The sequence below is a fragment of the Diadema setosum genome, chromosome 13 (assembly GCF_964275005.1).
Source record: "Diadema setosum chromosome 13, eeDiaSeto1, whole genome shotgun sequence".
Taxonomy (NCBI): Eukaryota; Metazoa; Echinodermata; class Echinoidea; order Diadematoida; family Diadematidae; genus Diadema; species Diadema setosum.
In genome coordinates this window covers 6,125,639-6,144,166 of record NC_092697.1, presented here as the reverse complement: position 1 = coordinate 6,144,166, position 18,528 = coordinate 6,125,639, and the positions used below count along the sequence as shown (strand labels likewise).

Genomic DNA, 18,528 nt, shown 5'->3' with positions numbered 1-18,528 from the left:
ATGGCGTGAATCTGAAAATATGTTTGACAAAATTAAAGAAGGATTCAACGTTTATTTGATGATAATTGGTTTCCAGATGGCTGAGATATCCAAAAAAGTGAAAATAATAAAAGGCGACAGGCCACACCTTTTATTAGGATCTCTTTGTTTCACCTTGTTTGGGGATATATCAGCCATTTCAAAACCAATTTTCATCAAATAAACTTTTTATACCCCTTAGAATTGCATGCTTTTTGACATCTCATAGAGTGGTTTCTGAATATCTCACAAAACGTTAAAAGCTAAATCCTCGCCTCGACCAGAACTGTACACACCCTTTAATTTAAAGTCCATTTAACTGCTTAAACTACTTGCTATAGTTAAATGGAACAGTGAGCTTTCAATACACTTCTTACACCTGTCTGAATCTCTGTATGCTGGCTTAATTCATCACAAGTCTGAGATGTTGCTTTTACCATTGATCATTGATGAAATATATCCTACCAGATGCCTCAGTTTTTGTGCCAAATTAATTACACAGATTTTTTTTTTCAGTTCATACTTTAGGAAACCAGCTCCACTTTTTGCATGGAAGGCAAGCAATAAATATTTCATTGATTGATCACCAGAGTCACTAGAATGATAACAATACTAAAAGATTACAACAATAATAAAATATTGCTCTACTTAGCAGGAAAAAAAAATGATTATCAAGCTTTTCCAGATCAAGTATTTTTTGCAAAAGACAAGGATCAATCTGGTAAGTTAGGAAATGATGTTACAAATATGAGAATTAGTGATTTTTATAAGCTCAGATTGATGAAATGGATAAAAATCTGTTTCTTCTTGCAGCTTATCAATAAAAAAAGAAAAGACCCCCCAAAAAAACTCAGGTTAAAGGGATGGTATACAGCTGGAGTATTGATTGAGATGAGGATTGGGCTTTTAGCCTTTTGCTAGATATCATGAAATCACTCATGAAATAGTACAGAGCATATCATTCTATTTAAGAGGAATTCAAACTTTATTTGGTGAAAATCGATTTTGGAATGGCTGAGACATCCAAAAACAAAATAAAACAAAGAGACCGTAATAAAAGGTGAGTCCCACCTTTTATTAGGATCACTCTGTTTTGGATATCTCAGCCATTTCCAAACCAATTTTCATCAAATAAACAGTGAATTCCTTTTGGAATCACATGCTCTTTCATATTTCATAAGAGGTTTCTCATTATCTCACCAAAGAGTGTTAGAAACCTGAAGTTAGGTCTCAACCCAAACTATACGAGCCCTTTAAAGACTCTCAGGTTTGTAGCTCGAACCAATTCCCCCATGACCTATGAGACAATGACATCATTGTGACCTATTTCTTTCACCAAGCACAGTTTGCCTGGCATCTTCACAGGGGTCCACCAACACTGCCACCACATGGTTCTATTTACCTGCCTAGTCTCAGACTTCAGTCTCATAGTATACTTTGCCTTAAAGTAGGGATACGCTCGCCATGCTGTACCCTAATCCATGCTGTGTTCCACAATTCATGACTCACAGGTATCTTTCTCCCATGTGTAAGACGTTAATGAGATGGCTATAAAGACAAAAACCTTACATCATATAGCTAGGTCAAGTAGAAAAGTCACACAACTGCCGCAGATGGTTTGTAACGTGCTACGGTGGACAGCACATTTAAGAATGTTCCCCAATGGAAGATCACTTTCTGATCAAGGAATTGCAAAATAAAACCACATATCATTAGGATGATAGTACCCTTTCATGCAATAAAGAACAAAAAAATATTGACCATACAAGCAGCCAATAGTGTGCAACATGCATGGAGATGTGGCTTTATTCGGGACGTAGGGCATAATAAGATTTGATACATTCTGCAAGTCTAAGGCATGCAAACATAATATGAGCTAGGTGATGATGCTGTCCCCTCCCCCCCCCCCAAAAAAAAAAAAATAAATAAATAAAAAGATTCAAGCTGAATATATGCATTACTATCAATAACATTTTGATATACCTGCACAGCATAGCAAGGGTAGTTTACATTCTAACCACAAAGTCTGGAAAAAATATTTTGTAGAGATGATGTTCTTCAGTGGCATATCAAACTCTTTGGGATGGAATGTTCTGTTTGCTCCCTCCATGCAGTCGTCACATAAATGATTTGATGGAGTCAAAAAATGTGGGGGGATGAAATTTTGCCAACTTTCTTGGAGTATGAGAGTCTGGGTGTAAAGACTAGGCAACCCATTCCTCCACACCCCCTGGCCTCCAGCCAGTAGCAATGTTTACATTCTGAACCACCTAGGCATTAAATTGATGCGAGGCGAATAAAAACATCCTATTTCTTTTTACCTGTTCTATTTTTTCCTGATCAACCTGTCTACCCCACCCCTTCCCCATCTCCCCCCCCCCCCCTCTCTCTCTCTCCCTCTTCCTCTTGGGACCGTCTGAAAAAAAAAGGAAAATGCTTAGGGATATAATCAGTCATCAGTTTACCATATTCTCCTAAAAAAATTCCTAAAGTAAGCTCCAGGGAAACACCTCTAGCCATAGTTTGATGACCTTTGACCTTGGACTAAAATCCTTCCTCCAATAATTATAGACACGTAACTATCTACTTCATTTGATCCGTCCTACATGATTAATATTACTGTTAATCTTTGTTTCTTGCCGACATAGTTGCTTTGAGAAATAACAATCCAAAGTTCAATGACCTCTGACCTGATACAGGTAGAACATTGCCCAGAGTTCAAAAAGTAAATCTAAACACAATGTGGTAAACCTGAGGCTAAGCAACACATCCAAAAAAAATATAAAATAAAAAAAAATCAAACATAAGCATGTGTTTGTTTGTTTGTTTGTTTGTTTGTTTTTTACATCATTTTAATGAGAGCTGGAGTGCAGGATTGGATGAATGGAAAATGTGAAAACTAAATTCTGCTGCAGTCTACAATTTCTGATCATAAACTGCATGCATCACTGAAATCACAGAAATGACACCATTAATTTCAGTGCACTCCAATGGCAGAACAATCTTGCATATTTTTGATCCCACTGAATGCACCCCAGGGCCTGGGAAGTTGCGAAAACTCCCTGAAATCTCCAGATATCAGGAAATGCTGAGAAACCCTGGTCACACGAATCATCATGAAGCAAACTCTTTCTATGGCGAACAGACCACCAGCAGAGGAGGTAATCTGCTCTCATCTCTACTGAGCTCAAAGTCAGTGTTAAAATTCCCCTTTAACAAGGTCATCAAAAACCATTGGGTCACCATGTCACATAGCTACCAGAAATAGCACAAAACGCCAGCTTATTTCCCTCAAATGCGGAAACCAATGCACAGGTATCTACGGCAAAGCGGCCCATCGACACAAGGCCTGAACAGTGGCGTGGTTAAGCCTTGTAACCCCAGTGATGCAAGTATGAGGGACATATCTGCCCTAAATCCAGAAATTTCTATGTGGTTTCTGTACAAATAGAGAGACAGATGGCTATCATGGTAGTTAGCACCAAGGAGCAGGCCTCTCCTCGACAAATTTTGCACACAGCACTAACTCCAGCCAGGGAACCATCCAAGGCAAAAAGTTTAGTGACCCCTTCCCCCAAGGCTCCAGGGGGGAGCGCACAAGACCGTTGTGGTTTCCCCTCCAGCCTGGCATTCTTGGAAAGGGCTAAGGTTTCATCAGCTTTCTATTTCCACTTTCTGCAGTGTGGTTTTCAGCTCTGTACCCCAGTTACTGTGGTACAAACACAACAGCTCACAACTTCTACATGACCGCAAAGGATTCACCCCTCCCATAGCAAGGGATTCTAAATCTTGACGTTTAATAGTCGATCAACTTTGGCCATGACTAAAACTAGTCTCAAACTGTACCGACTCCTCGTCTGTCCATGGAGCTACGTAGTTCCATGGTCTGTCCTGACTAAAACACACACAGACACATACACACCACACGCACAGATTCTCAGAAGATGCTTCAACTTGGGATGCATATGATAGCTTGCTCAAGATAAACAAGCATATTCCATTATTTGTTCTGAAAAAAAAAGTTTATTTTTCTCTGGATAAACTTTTGATAAACTAGCTAAATAAGTCAGAAAATCATCAAATGTAATATTTTGATTGAGTTTATTTAGAAAAAAGAGACAACTTCAAGTAGGGTATATGTGCATGCACAACAATTGAGGATATGTGTTAAAGAAATAAAGAATTTCCCCCATTAGAATAGTTTGATGCACTATTCGCCTGCATGCAAGACTAAATATACAGAACTGCAGGTGCATCATATACCCCTATAAAGGCACCGTAAGAGCCTTATGAGGATGCTTTTTCATTTCTTATTAAGTACCGTGAAAAAACAGGCATATGCCCTGTGTGAAATGTATCCCCAGTTGCCTGGACAGAAACTCACCAACGTCCCCAATTGAAGCCGTTTACAAGAAGTCACTGGTACATGTATACAATACAAACACAATACACATGCAGCAACTACAATGTACATAAGCTTGACTATTGAAATGAATTTCAATGTCACTCCCAAACAAATACAATTGTGTATACCCTCAAGAGGGCGAGTGTGACATTAACAACATTGAGTTAGAAAAGTGCCTTTAAGTACAGACTTCCTAGGGAAGTGAGCAGGTTTTAATATGGACAGTTGAAGAGTAGGCCCTAACTTTGCTAGAATATGGCCAGCTCTTGTCCATTCATTCAAACATCCCATTTCCTCATCTTCCTCTCAAGTTGCTAGGCCAAATTTCATCCAAAATTATTTCCACTGTCAACATGTACAAGTGTAACATAAATAGTATCCGGTTAAACAGTTCCCCATGGCCTTGGCTATAACCAAACTCTGACCTACATGTAAAGCCAATTGAAGGATAGAAGTCTTCTGGGGATAGCCTATCATCATCTTTTTTCTTCTCTTGTCAGAAGAAGCTAACACTCCAAAGAACTACAAAAGCACTCACAGAGCGCAGACCTCCGCCAAGCGCGTATGCTGAAAATGGCCCGCGTATTTCCCAATGATAAAGAATCCTCGAAAAAAAATTAAGAAGAAATTTCCTGGATCCATTCAGTGATACAGATCCCTACCAAAATCTAATCATCTGTTCTTTGTGTCACTATCAACTTTACTAAAAGCTACTAAAAAGTAGATGCAGGTGTCTACAATTGTACCCGTATGCTTAAATGTAAAATCCTGAAGAAACACTTCTCATTTGAAAGTTTGCATGTTAACAAAAACAGCAATTTTTTGACACAAATCAGAGAAAGAGGATTCAGGAATAACCCTCCTGATCTGAGATGAATGTAGTAGCAGCTCAAACTTTCAAGGTTGGGTTGAATATCCTGACTGCGTGAGGAAAATTTTCTTTATAAAATGAAACAACCTGACAGAGCTCATTCTACAAGGTCTCCACAGAAAAGGTTTCCCAAGTGACTAAACAAAACACAAAAAAACTGTTTCCTATTGGGCAAAGTGATCTGTTCCTTGCTACACACTATAAGGCCAAATTCTTGAAAAGCGAGGGAGAATAAAAAAAATTAGACTTAAAGACAAACTCTAAAAAAATGGTAACCTTCGTTGGTAAAGGGGGGGGGGGGGAGAGAACTTTCATAAAACAAACTCCTTTTAGAATATCTGTTCAACCTATCACATCATTCGGATCTCGTTTACGACCCATAAGCAACAACTAAAGACACAGATCTATCTTTTTGTTCACGTTACTCGTTTCGGGACGAGGCGCAGAAGACACAAACAAAACTAGGTCGCCGGGGTCAGCTCCAGTCTGCCGGGAATACAGAGGCAAAACTCTTTTGGATGGTGAAACGCGGAAAGCACAGCAAAAGTCTGAAAAGCTCATGCTCAACACTGTTGATTTCACATTCTGAATCAGCATTCACTTTGCAGAGATCCACAATCCTTTGTCAGCTAACCTGTCATTATAAACACAATGCCCTGGGGCATGAACTGACTGTCACATTCCTTCCGCCAACCTCGATTTCCTTCCATTTTTTTTTCTCTTGATTGTGCTTGTTTTAAGTAAGCAAAATATTTCACTGGTTAAAAAAAATAATAATAATAAATAATAATAATAATAATAACAATAATTTCTTCCTCAAGACAAACTGGCTGTCTGAAACTCACTCTATAGCATGATCACTTGAAATTTGATAGCAGTTAAGAAAACAAAGTTTGTGTTCCTGAAAAATAGTTTGTCATCATCAGGAATAATCATTTGCCTAGTTCCTCATTGGAATTCAGTCTTGCCTCCATCAGACATGGGACATTCCATGATTTAACACTATAAACAGTAAAGCATCCTTTGCAACAGAAGCACATACCTAGCACAACCTTACCAGTCATAGGCTGCAATAAACTCAAGAACACAGCACAGTACTTTGCATACACTAGGGGAACAACGCATCAGAAGCAACAGTCCAAATGCACAAAAATATATGGAACCGACTAATAAACAGCTCAGTATTCGACCAGAGTTTGCTTGCCACAGCTCCGCTTCGCTGGCCACAAGATCGCGGATGAGATTTCTGCAAGTTCTATTCACACACAGGCTATACTATTCCTCGGCAAGTTCCGGCGGTGGCATCAATCTACGTGTAGCCATGCACTCGCTCGTAAGTCCTTCTCCACTAGCCAGCCTGCGATATCACTCTGGCTGCGGTGCTCTCCGTGGTAGCATTGCCAGCGCTGCTGCGGCCGCTGGGGAAGCTGCCGGCTTGGCAGGCGCTGGCGTCGTGGTAGGCCGGCATCCCGACAGTGGCGGGCGGCCACGTGCAGGGACGCGACCGTCTTGAAGCTTGGCTGCGTGTGCGGCCAGACTTGGCAGTCGAGTCTCCGCTCTCCACGCCACAATTGGGGGTTTGGCAAGCCCGTCACATCCCTTCATCATTAGAATAACATGCATCATGAATTGAGATGGGCACAGAGGAATTAAAAATTTAGCCAAAAAATGATGATTAGTGGGGATCCCCCATCCCCAATCCCCCTACCCTACCACAACATTAACATGTTCCCACATTTCCCTGCACCTTGCTCCTTTTCCAAGCCGCACTGCTATTTTTAGAAAACCACAGCTGCTATGTTTGGTGGTGATTTCTTATAGAGGAGAGAGAAAGATAGAGAAAGAGAGAGAGAGAGGGAGAGAGAAAGACTTTCTTCCAGCGAGATTTTCTTCCATGTGCCAACTCTGACAGGTTGGGGGAGAGAGAAAAAAAAACGCCCTACTCTTGAATTCCACCCAAGTGGGCATGAATGAATGCCGAGTGCAGTCAATGAGTAGAGAAGCCAAACCATGTCTGGTGTGGGGGAATCCCCAATAAATCTGGCATGTCATCGAGATGCCATAAACGCCATCACACATAAACACACACACACACACACACACACACACAAACACACACACAAATGTGTGTGTGCATACCACAAACAGGTCCACACATACCAGATACGACCTTCCTTTTTCCTTTTACCCCCACTTTCCAGAACCCTCTTTTCCACCTGACACCACTTACTACTAGGCTGCCAAAAAAGTGAGACTGCTAAACATGAATCCCCACTCCCGATGATATTTATTTCTAATCGGTAGACAGGAATGCACTTGCCTCATACAGGAATGTGGAAGAACTTACACCCACTGGAAGTGGCATGCACAAAAAGTGAATGAATGCCAAATTACACTCTATGGTCACTGGCCATATTTGAAATACAATGTACCAGTTCAATAAATCCTTGTGTGTTTCATTCATGTCCACAATTAACCCCCAAAACAAAACAAAACAAATCTGAGGTTGACAACAAGCAGTTCTGGGACTCTGCAATGCAGCGTCAACAAAGTTACTACTGAATTTGAGTTAAAGTTCACTACAATTTTAATGTGTATCATTTCATGCTATAGTATAAATGATGATGATGATGATGATGATGATGATGATGATGATGATGATGATAATGATGCCTAGTTACCTAGCCTTTAGTTTCCCTACATGTCCAGACTGTAAACTTGATACATTCTCCTGTAATCATATCACTGTTTATCATAATGTGTCACACCAGGGAGGTCTCTTCCCACCTCCCTGGTCACACCTCCCCCCCCCCCCCCCCCCTCTCTCTCTCTCTCTAAGGAGGCAGAGAAGCATTTTGTGTCAATTTTCTTCTCCTTCTGCCCTGATTCCATGTCCTGAACATCTTTGAGCAATAAGCTAAAGTCAGATCATGGGAAAACGACCGTGAATCACCCTTGCACGAAGAATTGAACAAAGTCCTACGAGAAATTCGTGCCGTTAGGGGCTGTGCGTTTCTTCATAAAAAGAATTTGCCACACAAAACCACTGGAGCCACACGACCTTCGTCTGTGCACACACAGTTTGACATTCGGCAGTACGGAACACTCTTTGCAGAGTTTATCAGGAATCCACTTGATTTGCAACGACACATTACATCAAACCATGTGCACGGCCTCGTTCTGTATCAACGTTCATTGAGACTTGATGGTATAGCAAGTACATTGTAATTGGGGCATGCAGCCTTAGGTCGTAATAACGACAACAAATAACGCACAGACAATAAGACGGGCAAGTAAAATACAGATTTTCTTTTGGGGGGCGGGGGGAGAGACACCAAAACACATACTGCACAACCTATCAAACTCTATAGAGTAGTTTTCACCTCCATACGGCCAAAAGAAAAAGAGGAAAAAAAGGAGGAAACCCACCCTCCCTGGGAAATGTAATTACCATGAGTATTCAGACATGCACACTCATTACGCAAACTAACATTGCAATCCACAAAAGTATGCCGAGGTTAAAGCCTGTAGCTCCAATCAGTGCAGATGCAAGAATGTGATATATCAGAGCGGGACTTCCCCTCCATTGTGTGTCACGGCGACAACCCTATTGCGTACAGTACTCCGTGGATCAGAACACCTGGTTTATACATACAGTTCCTGCTCATGGTCAAAACATGCCCCACCGCACAAGGCCAAACTCAATGTTGCAAGTGCTAGATAGGGTTGCCGGATAAGCTCATAAAAATACAACTTCAGGTTATAAAAAAAAAAGAAGAAGAAAAGGAATAAACAATATATTACACAGGGTGCTGTATTTGTTGTTAAACCTACATAAAAAAAAAAGACTTACAGTGCTGAAAACCAACAATAACACTCAGCCTGTCAGCCTCATCCAATACTTGAATTCCACTTCTCTGAACCAAAAGAAAGTGATGTTCATTTTGGTATCGCTGGGGGTTTGTTTGCTTGTTTGTTTGTTTGTTTTTAATAGAATGGTCCCACTGCAGCATCCATAGAGTGAGAATAGTATTTGCAAGGTGAATAATACCTATGTAATATACCGCTGAGGGTCACAGCCCCAAAGTGAATAGTTCTTTTGTAGGCACCAAGGCCCATAGTTTTAACAAGAAACTCGAAATTAGGCAAAGTATATTTGTTTTATATTTTGGATCAAAAATTCAAACAAAAGAAGGGGAAATGGGGGAAATGCAAAGTAAGAAGTCGTATAGTGGAAGTGATGTTGTGAAGGGACCCTACATGCACTCAGCGCACGATGTCAGAACTGCTTTGTGATGTTTGGTAAATTGTTACATTTTAAGCGCGACGCACAGTGCAAAGCAATGCGCAATGTCAGAATTGATTTTAAGACGTCATAATTGTTTTGTTCGAAACTGATACATTTCACGGACTGACGCTTCGAGCAGTGCGCAATGTCAAAATTGATTTGTGACATAACAATTGCTTTAATAGAAATTGTTACATTTTTACAGAGTGACGGGTACAGAACTACGCGCAGTTTCAGAATTGCTTTGTGACATCATTTTGCAAATAGTATACTATTTGCAAAATATCGTCATAAAAGTGGCGTCATTTTGCAAATAGTACTTATGGAGTGTCAACTTTCTGACATAGCTAAAAATACCTATCCTTTCAACCAATCACCAGAGGATAAATTTTTGATCCAAAATATAATAGCGGTTATATGGCTTCATGTTACATCCAGTACATGCAAGGATGTGACTCTCTTTTCTTGAGACCACAGGCAGATGTCTTAAAAGTACTGAAATTCCAACACACATCCCTCCATCGATTCTCAATGCTCTACCAGCAGCTACAAGGTGGAGTCTGGAGGAAAGTGTGGCACGACCCTGTTGATACCAAGGGCTCATCTCTTGGATGAAACTCTGATGGGTGCTGAGAGAGGCCCATGACTTCTGGAAGACAACTTCCTCAGAGAATGGGCAGAATTGAGCCTACAACAAAAACTTTCGTAAATGTCTGAAGATGACCAATTGAACCACCTCGTTCCTAGCTACGGTGAAAACAAATTTTTAAAGTACTGGTGGCGCTAGCGCTGTGACAAGTCGAAATTCTAGACTCCTCTTCAGGTCCCAGAGCCACTATCGTTCCAAGATAGCTCCCTAAACAATCCAGAGTCTTTGAGATGAGAGGATCTGAGGAAAGCAAAATTGAGGTTTGAGGGTCTCGAATAAGGGATTTCTTTCAACCACCTGCAGGGATGGTTTCAACTTCTTATACCCCGGATTCACGGATAGTCTGAAAATCTCTATGAAATGTAAAAAAAAAAAACAATTATAAAGTCTGTGATCCCTTATCTATTTTACAACAGCAAGACAATTTACACTGCATCTTTACTCCACAAACACTGTAACTGTTGCACAAAGATGCTCTAAACTTTGCACACATACAGCAGAGGGAGGTGGCAGAAGGTGGAGAGGGGGGAATTCTTAAACTGACGCCACTGCGAAAGTCTCACAAGTTACTGTAAAAGTGTAAATTTTTGCACATTTCGCACAACCAGAAGCTAGCGCAAAAATAAAAGCATGTGAATATTTTCGCATGCCATACGTTCCAGTAGTTAATGTCCTGATTCTGCGGAATTAAAATCATGCGAAATTCATCTTACCCGGCTAGGCGCAAAAAATTACTCGCACAAAAATATCCACTTTTACAGTACTCTCTTGGACACCATGGAACAGTGCAAAACGACTTGCACTTGATTCTCCAGGAGTGCTTCAATATCGAAGCGTCGCATACGGGAGCGAATCCCATCCCGAGTCAGGGGGGGGGGGGGGGGGGGTACTCATTACCCCACCATAAGATCTGATTGGGGAAGTCCACGGTAACCCTTGGACAGGACTGTACGGGCAAGCTCATCTCATCTGTGGAGTCACACCTACGGTCATCTGCAACAAATTTCTTCGCCCGGCCATGACATTTGACGGATAGAAATAGGCTAATGCGTTTAAGGGGCAAGAGATAGCGATGAAAGCGTTATCGGGAGACCAGAGGATAAGCCAATACTTCTGTGAAAGATTTCCGCACACCCTAATAGGAAGAGCAGTGATGCTCTATATTGGCTAATTCTTCATATATTGCGGCCATTAGCACAAATTCGGTGCAGATCTAGAACATGCTTTACATGTAGATCGGTCATGGGAACACTTGAATCTGAGGTCTGAGGGACTTTCAAAAAACAGTATTTGAGTTGAAAAGAAAAGTCTGTTCCTTTCCTATTTCATAAACATGGGCTACCATCTCTATATTCACACTTGCTTAACAGTCTGAGAGAGGTCGAAAAACCAAATAATTGTGGCAAATGCTGCGACAAGCTATCTAAAACTATCAGCCACACTACACCAACCCAACGAATGAAACCAAAAATACATTTCTCGAAAGTGGAACATGTGAACTGAAGATTTAACATGGTGGCTTATCATGATTTTGACATTATCTGACTCTACAATAGTTATATTAGGCTTGTGGCACATGAACACAAGATGAAACCCTACCCCCCATAGTGAGACCACCTACATTAATACATTAATGACATCACTGGAGGAATTTCTAACTTTTTTTCGGGGGGGTGGAGGAGAGGGAGGGGAAGTAAAGAAAGGTATGGGCAGAAACATTTGGCTAGCAGTGTCAACTTTTCAAACCTCTTATCTTAAAAGCTTTCATGGGCACGTAGTTCCAAAGGCGCAGGAGGGCGCACCTTCATCTAACAATACGTTTGACTACAAACTGCAATTAGTTTCTCATCTCCCTCTCTCGCAAAGGTGCGATGCTACTGAGACAACAGGTCCGCCGTGCGTCGCAATTCTGCCAAGGTTTATCAGACAGGTGATGGGAAATGGTGACCTTAGCGTCTCACTTACACTGGAGATCTGGATCGCTTCCACTGCCGACCGATAGCGTGTCTGATTCACTCAGGGCCCGTTCTGCAGCAAAAGAGAGCAAGAGAAAGAGAGGTAGGCATGAATGTTACGAACGAAAACGAGGGGGAAAAAAATCAGAACGAAACAAACCACGACACAATCTTCATAGCCATTGTCAACAATTTTTCTTACGTCAATAAATGCCCTACAGCTGAAGGGGGTGGGGAGGGGAAGGAGGCTATCATCTAAAAAAAGACATGACTACACAAAACAAAACAAACCCAATATATGAAGAAAAAAAAAACAAACATTGCTTCAGTCCATCTTACATTAAATGTAGAGGAGTAGTACAGGGTGTGTAGACATAAAACTATTTCACACAAATGACAAAAGTAACACCAGACGTAATAGTTGGTAACTCATTTCTTCCTTAAAGACATGGTATAATTTTGCTTGAGATGGGGCTACAAGTTTCTAACTTTTTTGTGAGATAATGAGGAACCCCTTAAGAAATAAGAAAGAGCATGGAATTCTAAAAGGAATTCACAGCTTATTTGATGAAAATTAGTTTGAAATGGCTGAGATATCCAGAAACACAGAGGACATAATAAAAGGGGGGACCCACATTTTATTAGGACCACTTTGTTTTTTTGTTTGTTTGTTTTTTTTTTGGATATCTCGGCCATTTTTAAAATTGATTTTCATCAAATAAACTTTGAATTTCTTTTAGAATTGAATGCTCTTTAAAATTTCATTAGTGGCTTCTAATTATCTCACAAAAAGTGAACATTTGAATCCCCATCTCAACCAGAATTTTACCATTCCTTTAACCACCATATCAAACAAACCATTTATACTTCAAAATAATCATGGTCTTTCATCATGGGAGAAAAGGGTACACTATTTCAAGGTTCATATGTACTCTTTAATAGAAAAGAGAAATTTTTGTAGTAAAAAGTGTGAGCAAAAGTATAAAAAGGCCTGCAATGACTGTTTGAGCACACAATGAAGTTCTCCATCATAAAATCACACAAACAAACATACATACATACCCACACACACAGAAAAGACCTGAATACTAGTATTGGCAAACTATTGAAAGTATACAAAGCAAACAAATCAAACAATGGGGACATACACATCCAGAACATCAATTCATGTATCATGTTATCAGCTACAGCCCATCAACAGGCAGCCAAACTTATTCTAAGGAAGGAAATGTACACACACACCGCGTTCCGGTATTAATGTCACAATGGTGGCCATTTTATGATACAATTTATACATGTGTCAACAATTTGTTTGGGCCCACAAAGTATCTGCTATACCAGTGTGTTTTACCCCACCTGTCCGTAGGATGATGATTTCTAAACCCACAACAAATTCTGATACATTTGACCAAGACCAGATCACTTCCAACAATTTCCTGGGACACAATGGTTGGGATTCTCAACAATAATCTTCTCTTCCTGTTACAAACTTTATAATACAATAAAGAACAAACTAGCAGTTTACTGCTAAAGAAAAATGGATGCAAATCGAAAGCATTTCGCAGACGTATCAAGTGCAGCTGCTCTCTGATACTAAGTAGTATTGTAACCCTGTAATACTCTATTCTGTCTTTTTGTTTCTCTGTAAATACTAATTCTCTCTCTCTCTCTTTTTCTCTCACTATTTCATCAACTTTTTCTTGGATGGTTTGTTTTTAATCCCCTAACTCAGGTTCTGACGACTATGCTTTGCAAAGTAGGCAGATCGTGAGAAATGGGTGATAGAAAGGACTCATTTTGCATACAGACACTCATTTTATTTTATTTTTACACCTGTATTGTAACCCTGTGTGGTTGAGTGCCAAGTGGTACACCAAACCCCATAGTGTTGTATACACCATCAAAATTTTTTGGCACAGAAAGGGTTACATGCATTAGCTAAACCACGTGAGCAACAGGTTGTCAGCCACACTACTAGTGTGCATTTTATGCTTTCATGTAAATTGGATTCTGAATTTAATTAAAACCTGTTTTCCTGCAGAAAGAGAGTTTTAACTTGGAAAAGAAAAATAACTTAAAGAACATGTTAACGCCCCCCCCCCCCCCAACACACACACATTTATCTTGTCCAGACATCGGCTGCACATTCTTTCATGTCTGTCTTTATTTCAACCTGGATTGAAATTACTACTGTGAACTGAAAATTGCCTGCAGGTACATAATGGGAGTTATATTTCCTGATCAGCATTACGCCACTCGCCCACTCCATGTCCGATACGAGACTGTTATCCCACTATTCACTGATCATTCGTGCACAAGGCAACATTCGCTGCAAACACACCCAAACATTGTTCCAGAAATAGGGCAATCGACAAGACGGCCAGAAAGTTTCCATATTACATCCTTCTGGATATATTTTGTCTCTGTTGTTCTTTTCCTTACATCCTGTTTTCACATCACACTTTCATGTTGAAAAAATTCTCAACGTACTGAAAGCATCAGTGCCTACAGTGGTGTATGTACATGTACTTGTCAAGACTATAAGACTGTCACATACTGCCTTGTTGAACTGGCGTGTCAAGACATTTTGCATACAATATTTTCACACTCAAACACAATCACGGCTATTTAGGGGATGCCATTTGGATGCAACGTAGCTGTTCATTCTTCCTTTGTCCATGAAAATGATTTTGATGACCTAACTAACGTGCATAGTGGTGACGAGTGTTAACGTACTAATCAGATTAGCAACAAACTGACTACGCGTTCAGGACACGCAAGAACAGCAACAGCAAGAACAACACAAGCACACAATGTTATCATCTCCTTTCGGTCTCTATTAAACAACAAACGGACAAGATCTCTTGGATCATAGCCTCACGATACAATGTTTGGCAGGGGACTGCTGTATTCTTCAAACGGCCTGAATAGGAAGGGGGGGGGGGGGAGAAGCAAAGTGCATGCAAAATAGGACAGGCAAACAAAATAAACACAGAGAGAACCCTGCACAATCGCGACTAAACTTGCCAAAGCGTCTGCCACAATCACTCCGCATCCTCTTCCATAAACTTGACAGAGTGCTTGAATGTCTGGCGGAGATTGATTGACAGCTCGTGCTTGCCGAGGAGGGGGGCCCTCATCCGGGAGAAACACATTTCCTGATTCGCTATCGCCATGACAATCAACCCTCGCAACATGATGTCGACAAATGGGGCAAATTGCTCGGCGCGGAGCACAATGGGCATTGTTTTTCTGCGAGAATCGGCTCGCTCGGAGAGATCAAGGCCGCCTGACTCGAGATGCGACTTTCAGCACTATCCCAACCTCTTGTACAGCATTTGCACACGCTGGATGGTGAGTGTGCAGAAATTGATACGTCAACCTTAGCGACTTGGCTCAAAATTTCACAAAACACAACACAACTGCATTTGGAAAATGACATGTGATATCTAAGCAGTTTTGACAACTAGTATCTAATTTAAGATATAACTGGCCAGACTTTATGTCATAAATACTGAACAATTTTTTTGGGTATACTCTTTGTAGTGTGGCTTGTACACTTCAAAAATAAACTATAAAAGCACACGGTGAAAATCAAAAGACACATTTTGTTGAGAAAACTTGAAATTTCACTGTTCCTGTACTGCAAAATAAATGAGATATAATATAAAATATTACATATAATATATTTTTATATCATTTAATGTGTTTGTTTCCAGGAAAATGTGAACATTTTTCTGTTCTCCATTTGTTCCTTTTTTTTGTGTGTGTATGTCTGTTTTCTGGGAGAGAGTATAATATCTCAGACTGACTGAGATTAAGCAAAGAATGGAGACAACAACTGCATTCCCTCTCATATGCCCATCTGAGTTGTGTGACTACATAGCCTAACTAATGCCGAACCTCATTCCCCTCAAACATGCCTTTCCCTCACTTCACGGACAGGTCAGTTTAATCAAATCATCATGACTTTTAAGTGGGTGATCGCTTTCATGTAGGGGTATCACAAACTGGGATCGTCACTCGAATATCAGACACAGCTTCAATATCTATCTACTCCAAAAATGATTTTTCTCATCATACCTTTAATCGCTTCTCGACAAACTTTGATGCAAAGTTTGCTCAGTCTTTCACTCCTTACCCAGTGTCTTTTTTTGTTCTATTTCACATCATTTCATCTGTTTGTTTACTGCTTTATTCAGCCCCTTAGAAGAGCACAAGACAGTGCAGCATCTATAAACTCATTTCCTCGGCTGACCTATTTAAGTAGATCATGAACTTTAAGATTTCTGGGCCAAGCAGACTCCTCCACACCAATGCTATACACGTAGCTCAGTTTGATTTCTTTTCCTGCCTTCTACTCACCCTGACAAACCATGTTACAGAAATTGTGCCAATAATCTAAAAAGTGACAACATGAATTAACCATCAATTTTCCATTGATGTTTTGAGATATTTTTGCTTGTTTATTTATTCATCATTAAAATTACTCCTTTTTTTTTAGATACAGAGTGACAAAAAACTTATCAATAGTCGGGAACCAGCTTCACCGCAACACATCATGCCACGCAAACGCATGATTGAAAGAATGGATGGATAATTGAAAAAATGAATCATCATAAAGCCATCCTTTGCTAATTTTTTCTTTGTGAAAAAAAAAAAATCACTCATAAAAACAAAGCTATAAGCAATACAACAGCAATGTAGAAAGGGAGCAAGAGGTATGTAATCTGCTTCCTTCTCACCAGACAAGGTGCCAATGAAAGTTTGGCTCCAAACCCTGCAGCGCCCTTGCACAATTGCAGGATTAATTAGACCTAATGCCAGGCTCTTTGTCGAAACCCCGGCGCGCCTCTAAAGTCACGGTCAAATTGAGGCACAGCTACCGAGACAGCGCAACTGCCACAAATCTCCGCGGAAAATAAAACAATCATCGAACAAAATCGGGGGAGAAAGAAAGAGAGAGAGAGAGATGAAAACATTAAGACAATGTGGGTGAGTGATGGTGCAAGCTGATTGGATGCTGCCAGTTGGGGTGGGGTGGGGGCGGGGCGGGATCAAACTTTGGGGCGTGGTTCTAGAGTCTGTACTATGAGTGAAACACATTTGTTCATAGGATAGTTTTAACAAGTAGGAGGGTTCATAAGAAATATACCTCACTCCAACGTCTTATGGTATCTTAGGAGTAAAACTTAAACTGAAATCTTTTTGATTTTCTGACATTTTGATTATAAAGTAGCCCTGATCCATAAAACAGTATGCTCCACAAATTTTTCTGCTCTATGCCACACCTTTTCCAGTATGAGTAACAAAACTTAGAGACATATAATGACAAGACAAAATGAAAACTATATTGTGGACGCTTGACTGACTTTCACTTCATGCTCATCGCAGTGAATCTACTATTGCTTCAGCAAAATTGGAACAAGAGGAAATATGTCAGCAGCTTGGCACATAACATTCCCCAATGAGACATGGAAATCTGAATTCATGTCATCGTAATTCTGTGGAAAACAGTGCCATGTAACATTCAAATTCCACTTCATACCGCCGTACACATTGCACCCACCAGCAAGAAGTGTGGGCCAAAAGCAACAGAAGGCCTATAGGCGTTGGCTGTTTTCAAAGTTCAGCAGAGTAAAGAGAATTCCCCATTTCACTGAAATTCAAAGTGAAAATTCTGAACGTTCATCATAAGTATAAAGATATTATATATTTTTGGAAGGGTCACTGAGACTGGGCTTTTTCCAACACATCATTTGACAGACCTGCACTCATTTCCTAATGATGTTTATCATCTCACATTCTCACACCACAGTACGCACTCGTGCGCGAGTACATCTACAGATTGTATGTGCGACTTCATACGATTTTTTAAGTCCTTCACGTAATTACTGGCCCTTGCACAATCAACCAATGTGAGAAATACATCAAAGATTACCAACTTTTCTTAAAATGCAGTCAGGCGTTGGCTGTTTTCAAAGTTCAGCAGAGTAAAGAGAATTCCCCATTTCACTGAAATTCAAAGTGAAAATTCTGAACATTCATCATTTAAGTATAAAGATATTATATATTTTTGGAAGGGTCACTGAGACTGGGCTTTTTCCAACACAATCAACCAATGTGAGAAATACATCAAAGATTACCAACTTTTCTTAAAATGCAGTCCCCCCCCCCCCTATGATCTGATACTTCTAGAGCTCCACCTAATTCCCCTTCCCCCTGACTACTGGCATAGAAGACTCCGCAGACCTGCCCGTGAAAACTTCGGCAGCAGCATGCTATAGATTGCAGGGGCTCTCTGTCTCCTAAAACAGGTGCCCTCTATATCTTGGTGCCACT

The 18,528-nt window shown here is 40.4% G+C and overlaps 1 protein-coding gene across 1 annotated transcript in view; it reads right to left on the bottom strand.

Annotated features, from left to right (window-relative positions):
* LOC140236861 (nuclear factor 1 A-type-like) overlaps positions 1–18,528 on the bottom strand; it is an 81,478-nt gene that overhangs the window by 29,025 nt on the left and 33,925 nt on the right. Inside the window, exon 3 of the mRNA XM_072316803.1 lies at positions 12,197–12,259. Within this exon, the coding sequence (XP_072172904.1) occupies positions 12,197–12,259 (63 nt within the window). The remainder of the gene's footprint in view (positions 1–12,196; positions 12,260–18,528) is intronic.